We start from the raw sequence: 7514 nt of genomic DNA on the forward strand, positions 1-7514 counted from the left end.
TTGCCCATGCTGGGTGTTTGCTTATCACCCACAAAAACCCTCACAACGTTTCAGTGAGTTCCTAATATTCATCCACTGTAACAGGAGGTTTTCACGGTGTAATCTCAACTCCTCTACTGTGAAAACCAATGCAACAGTTCATTTCATTTTCCTACTAAAGCCTCATCTTCCTCAGACACTCCTCACACATCCATAACTTAGCAGCTGCCGAGTTTGTGGGGCCAGCTACCTACTGAATGATCTCCCAGTGCCTAACGCTTCTGAGAGCTGAGCAATTCACTCCCATTTTTAGCAACTGTATTGTGCTTCACCTTTGACAACGCTGTGGAATGAGAGTGATTTTTTCGGTTGGTATTATTAGACATAAGTCACTAATTTCCCTATGAAAAAAATAACACATTTGTATGTTCATTAGAGTCAAAGAGCTGAAATCTTAACTGGAAATTTATGGTCTTACCTAGTGTTATCCAACATAAAAAAGCTACTCTGTGAACTTCGTGAGGGATTCAATTTTACAAATAGAAAATATGGGGATTGAAACAATTTGTGCTCACGTACAGATGGAAGTTATTATGAACTCTCGGAATTAACACACATTGTTTTGACTTCGGAATGTAACAGCAAAGCAAGTTTCTCCAAACAAATGCTCTACCAAGCTAGCACTGAGCTGCTTCTAATTCCAGCTGAATTCCCCAAGTGCAAGATGTGGTTTTCATTGTTGTTATCCTGCTGTTTTACAAAACAGTACCACTTTATCTCTAGAAGAGTTTTTATTTCAGTAATTTTACTTCATATCAACCCAGTCTCACTTCTTCCCCACTCGCGTTTCTTCTTGCTGCCAGAACTCCAGGTAATAGTGAAAGGGAAAAAAATACAAAAAACTGTGAAACCAGGGAAGCTTATACAAATCCTTTCAAGTATTTCTTTAAGTTGATACAAGTTTTCCTGGGCTCTTTGTTTCTCACCCACAGTGGTCAAGACTTGCATGAATGATTTAAGTAAGGTGATGGAGACCCAAGCTCTTCTCTTAATGCTCCAGTAGAGTCAGCACTGTTCCTCCCTGCCACCTCCAATCTTCCCACAGCAGCCAGAGGGAATTAAGCAACCGATCCGCATTCATTCACAACAGAATAATTTGCAGGACTGGTTCCTTGAATTAAGGCCAACACCTTTGGGCCTTAAAGGATTCCCTCACAGGTTGTGATGGTCTAGAGATAGGAGGCAGCTGCTCACTCTCCATCCAAACTTAATTATTTTCACACATTCACATGAACTAAGCACATCGCCTTAAGATCTTCTAAAAGCTACTTAAATTCAACAGTTCCAGCCTTCAATGGAACACACAAAGGATTCAAACAATCTCAGGTTTCTAGATCAAGTCAGCCCCTAAATACAGATGTTTTGTGATATATTTCTACATGTTATCTACCTGTTCTGCTTTCACACTGCCTTCACAATGGAATTTCCCCTTGGCAGAACTACAAAAAGCTGCAATACTTGACCAAGGATATCAAAACAAAGGTGACTACAACAGTTTATACGGACTTCAGTAACACTTTCCTGATTAAATAAGTAATAGAAGCCCCTAAAAAATTCCGATTTGTTTTTATTATGTTTTTATATTTAACAGCATACAATCTCAAGCATTAACATGTGAACCACTGGTGTTGCACAAACCACTTCAAAGTTTGGCCACTGACTACGCTAGCTTGTACCAGCACCAGTGACCTCACGTAAATTTGGAAACTTTTTTATACAATACATACTTAAAGTCTTCATTTACTTTTATGAGTTTAAACACATGCCAGTGATTTCAGAAACCAACTGCAAGGACTTGGAAGGCAACATGGATAAGTGACCATGTGTTCAACTGTTAACAGACATTTAGAAATAAGACAAGAACAAAATCAGAACGAGAGATTTCAGTAGGTCTAACAGTGGTAACATCTCAGAGGCAAGTCAAAAATAGGAAAACAAGTGAAGTGGTGGCAGTTACTACAAAGAAAGATACTATGGCACAAGTGCCAACTAACCCAGACCACATGAGATAATGGAAAGGCTACCAACTTGGGCTCAATGAAGAGTTCATCATTTCAGTCAAGAAAGAAGCAAAGAAGCACAGAGCACTTGCATCACATAACTGAACGGCAAACTCCAGAATAGGAACAAAAACATGAAAAGCAAGCAGCATCACGACTCACAAGTTACAGAATGAACTAATGTATTTACGTAAGTAGAGATTAAGGAAAGTGTTGATTTGATAGCAATGGATCAAAGCATTTGAAGGAAAGAGATTTAATGCCTTTTTCTCACTAGTCTTCCCTATGAAAGTCAAGTGTGAAGAGCTGGCTGCCACTATTAATACCAGCAACAAAGAGTCACAGTCTAAGTTACATTAACAGCTCGGTTAAGTGAATTTCCAAGACTAGCAGGACTTGATTAACTTCATCTTAAGATATTTCAGAGCCATTGGAGGTTATCTTCCAAAATACACTAAGCACGGGCAAGATACCAGAAGTCTGGAAAATGGTAAATGCAATCCAAGCTTAAAAAACAAAACACCACAAAAAGATCCAGAAGCTTTTCTTCAATTTGGGGTAAGGAATGGGGAAAAAGTGGTGGAAGAGAACTGGAAAGAGAAAAACAAACCGAACAACTAGAAACTAAGCATAAAAAAGACCACATTTTTCAAGAATAAAACTGTCAGACCAATCTAATTTCAAGCCTTTCAAACAGGTTAGAAACTGAAATGTCATATTTCTGTTGGAATTTAAACAAATCTCCTGGCACTTTATGGTGTAATATGCTCACAAGCATGCTGGGGAAATGGGATACGGATGAAGTACGAATGAATACAGAGCAAGTAAGTACTCTGTGTGTACTTAAACAATGGTTCACTGATGAAAATGGAAGTGCTAGTGAAGTGGGGCTCCACCTGGGTCTAGGCTTTTCCCCAGTTCTATTCAATATTTTTATTAGGTGACCTGGATAGAGAATAGGCTCACAAGCAGAAAGCACAAAGCTGAGACTGAGTTCTCAACCTACCTTTCCCCACCTTCTGGAGTTACGTCACCAAATCAGAGACATGATTAAGAAAAAGGGGCATCTAAGGTACATTCAAGGCACAGCATGTAAAACATGAATTAAATGAGTCACCTGCACAAATTCAGAATGGGCTATTTTGTTGCTGTGCAGAAAAGACTTGGGGTTGCTGGTTGCACTGAATCACAAAATTCACTGTTTCAGGCTGTTAAGAGTACAAATCTATCAGAACATAATGAACTGAAAAAAGATGAAAAGACCTGTGAAGCATTTCTCCCATCCTACTCAGTGTTTTGAAGGTAACAGTTGCACAGCTTTGGGCACTGGACTTCAAGAAAGATGTGGATGGAGAGTAGGAGACAACAAGAGTGCTCAGAAATTAAGAGACATGACCCATGAGATAACACTTCAGAAAGGATTTGTCTTTCAATGCATATAAGTTTGCAAAGAGGAAGAGAATTAAATGAACAAATTATTATAGTAAGTGATTATGTGATTAAACAGAAGCAAGATAGATTTGGGTTAGATGTCAGGAAAGACTTTAATGGCCAGGATAGCCAATCACTGGAAAAGACTACTTAGATCACAGGCTTTCCTTCAGGGAAAGCTATACAAACATCTACCAGGGATGGCGTAAGAGCAGCTGACCCTGCCCTAGGACTAGGCAATAGTCTAAATGGCCTCCCCAGGTCCCTTTCAGACCAACTTTTTGAACATTCTCTGAATTCCATACCAAATGAGTTAGCAGCAGGTATTAGTATCATCTCAAATACAAGTTTGTAAACTTGTAAATTCTGATGCGCTTGCCAAATTAAAGGATGATTTTTAAAATACATTACGAGAAAGGAAGTAAGGATGATTAGGGGTTTTGGTTTTGTTGTTTTTTGGGGTTTTTTTGTTTGTTTGTTTGTTTTAATATAAAGCCATGCATTGGCAAGACTTAAGGTTTTCCAGCTTGTTGTGTTTTCTTATCGTAAGAGTAGAATACTAGTTAAGGGAATAATACAGCAAAATTAAACCAGCAATGAGAATGACACGAATGGATCTTCAAGTAGGACAGAAAAAAAAAGAAAAAAGAAAACCAGAAAACATTTACAATTTTCAAAACAGTGTGTACAGATTCAAAGTACTTATTTGAAAAGGAAAAGATTCATTATTAGCTGGCAAGACCACCTCCAAGCACCACGAGAGAAAGTCTCGAGCCCAAAGCAGTAAGGCAAGTGAAAACAAGCATTTGAAGAACACCTCCACTAGTTCACAGATGTTCACCATAGAGAATAGCATCACAAGACAGTAGATGCACACTCATGCCATACTGATACTAAGCAGATCGTAGATACCCATTAAAAAAAAAAAAATCTCAGTGTACCAACCTGTGCTATATTTTTGTTGAGAAGATATACTCCATATTCAAACTGAAGCTTCTCCCCTCCTTTTGGATATAAAGGAAATCTGATGAGAAAGAAAAAAAGAAAAAAGCATTTAAGGTGAAATTATTTAGATGCTTAAGTAAACTTTAAAAAGCCACAGACTCCTTTTCTGAGAAGGTAAAGATTTGAAAAGCCTCCCTTGCTGACCTCTCCCAGGAACCCCCTCCACAGTATGTACTTAGGAATCCTCTGCAACTCCACTCAATCAGCCTTTAAAAAAACTGATGTCAAAATTCAGCTAGTGAATTACATTTTCTAAAGTATTTTAGGTTTTTAAAAGATGCTTTATGACTCTCCCAGTGCTGCAATATTCCTCTCACTAAGTGAAGCATGTTTTAAGAAGCATGCAGCATAATACCAGATCCTACCCTATCCCTTTGTATTCAGCCATTCACATTTGGTTAGCTCATTTTCAAATAGAAATAATCTTTTAAGAAAGTTGTTCTCTTTTGATTGTTATTTTGTGATTGAAAGAGCACAAATCTCACACACAGAAGACATTTGCAGGCTCATTTACCAACTCACCAGAAGACAACTTAGAGATCCAAGCAATTCCTTTCCTTTCAACAAGCTTCACACACACACCAAAAGCTAAAGTCAGTTACAGAATCACAGGTCACTACAGCCCTTGCAAATATTATATTCCTAATGTTTATATCTCCTATGTAATAAGTAAAGCATTTTTCACAATTTTAAATACCTAGATGTAGTAAATTGCTTATAACAAAGTAGCGCAGCTTATTTTTGTCTTAACCGCCGCATGAGATCAGAAAATCAAAACTTAGTCCCTACATTATTGAAACTGTTTGACAGTCTGCATTAAAGAGTATAATTTTATGGAATCTTTGCTTAAGTGAAGCAGTTCTCATCAACAGTTTTAATATTTGCACACTGCATTTCTTAGGATTGTCTTTTGACCTTCCTTACCACCAGAGGTTATGAGGTCATCATGGTCAATACAGTAATCTTAGTACAATCTAAAATTTATGTTTATGGGAACTACACCATGACACGAGCTTTTGCCTTTTCAAGAACCGTATGTTCTGTAGCTCCTAATCAAGATGCTGAGTGTATTATCTGCACAAAACCCACATTACATCAGAAACCAAAGTCTCTCTCAAATACAAGACATCAAATATAGGAGATCGATATCTACTAGAAAAAACACACATTCTAGAGGGGTGATTACACAAAGCGTGTTTTATAATCAATCAGCCCCACAGCACAGTACATTTGCAAGTTTTAAGGAGAATTATATAGTGCCATTAAAGCTAAAGGTTAACAGGTCATGATCACAGCAGATCAAATATTAAGACGTCAGCTTCAAGTTTTACGCGACTTTCAAACTCACTAGGTCACTTCAAGTTGAGGAATATAAAAATCACTGTGAATAGTATATATCTAGCTCATCTTACTTAATAGATCTATAAATCCAATTAGTTCCCCATGCAAGAAAACCAAATTTTCAAAGTGAACGCATGCTACAAAAATACAAAATTTGTAAAATACAAATCAAAAGGAATTCATTTCAATATCTACAATACACTACCCAAATAGCAGGATTTTGATTTAAAGGATACCTTTGCAATTAACAGTATAAAACTCACTCAAGCCTGACAATAAAAGTACCATTAGGAACACAAGCCACGTTTCACTAGAAGATAGAATTTCATTAAGTCACTAGTAATGGGAACCATGTATTCTATTATTAGACACAGAGCTCTTCGATACATGCAGTATAGAAAAGAGGATAAAAACTCTTTTACAGTGCTCGCTACCATCTCCCACACACAGTTTCTTTTAAGTGGTAAAGACTAAGCTTATCACATTGGTGCTGCTTTTTTGCTAATATTCACATTTTTGTCCTCTTAACTTCCACTAATTAATCTTGAAAGACTCTAAACTCGAAACATACATCCTCATGTCAGCTTTCATAACACAATCATTTACATGAAAGTCTTGAAAAACATCAGTGGATGTCTTTGTGTATGCACATTTATGACTCAGAGAAAAATATTACCAACTTTTACATCTCTCTCTTTGTGTGTTATCTTGCTTGCCCACTAAGCCTGGTCATAAGCAATAAACTTAAGGAAGAGCATCCACGACATTTTATATAGTGCTTCATTGAATATAATTGAATGCAACTTTAACTGCTGGCTCCCTATGTGAAATTCTTGCCTGCTCCTTAGAAAAGCATGACTGTAAGCTAAATCTCTCACTTTGGCATGCAGCAAAAAGTCTGGTCTACTGTGTAAGATTTTAGTTATACTTGCTCAAAAAACACATTTGAAAACTACTATTTCAGTATTTTTATAATCATGAAGCACTCAAAATGCAAAATGGCATCCACCTGCCCAGTCTACTCCAACATGTACCTTCCTTGTTTCCATTCTTGCTGATATGTTTGGGAAAAAAAAATCATTAAGCTCCTTTAAAACGAACAGATACTTACTCTAAGATGACAAATTCAAAGGAATAAGTGTGATGTGTTTAGTGGAAAAAAGAAAAAAAAACAAGCTACAGGTGTCTGTTGTGTAATCACCAGAAGCAATCATCCGAGAGAAGTTATCAAGTAGTAGGAAACTTGTTCTGAGTACACGCTCTGAGCTCTGGTCCTCCTCAGAGCAGTACACTTACACACTGTAAGGAAACCATACACCTACCATGCTAGCAGGCGGTAATTATGAACAAAACAGCTTCTGCTCTGTGAGATTCAAAGCGTGCCCTTGTAAAAATACATTGATATTTATCTTATGACTATGGAATATTATATTTCAATAGTGTGTAGATTTCTTAAAACACAGCCCTAATATACCCTGAGTTTACAGTAGATATTCTATTCCTGTATATAAAGAGCATACTGCTCAGCTGGCATAGAGCAGTAATAATTTTAACAGTGACTTACAAAGAAGTTCTTAGTTCAGAGAATACTAACTTGATGCAGGAAAAAAAACACATTTAGTAACTTATAACAGGTTAACCCCATTTGGAGTTGGTTTTGCACCTCGTGTTTCCACTGTACTCAAGGCTATTCTTGCT

General features: G+C 37.1%; 1 protein-coding gene across 1 annotated transcript in view; it reads right to left on the bottom strand.

Annotated features, from left to right (window-relative positions):
• The window catches only part of UVRAG (UV radiation resistance associated), a gene marked incomplete at its 5' end in the record, with an annotated part of 29985 nt that extends 25491 nt beyond the window's left edge, over positions 1 to 4494 (bottom strand). Inside the window, one exon of the mRNA XM_009582859.1 lies at positions 4416 to 4494. Within this exon, the coding sequence (XP_009581154.1) occupies positions 4416 to 4494 (79 nt within the window). The remainder of the gene's footprint in view (positions 1 to 4415) is intronic.
• Between the last annotated feature and the right edge of the window lie 3020 nt (positions 4495 to 7514).

The sequence above is a fragment of the Fulmarus glacialis genome, unplaced genomic scaffold (genome assembly GCF_000690835.1).
Source record: "Fulmarus glacialis isolate BGI_N327 unplaced genomic scaffold, ASM69083v1 scaffold9360, whole genome shotgun sequence".
Classification (NCBI taxonomy): domain Eukaryota; kingdom Metazoa; phylum Chordata; class Aves; order Procellariiformes; family Procellariidae; genus Fulmarus; species Fulmarus glacialis.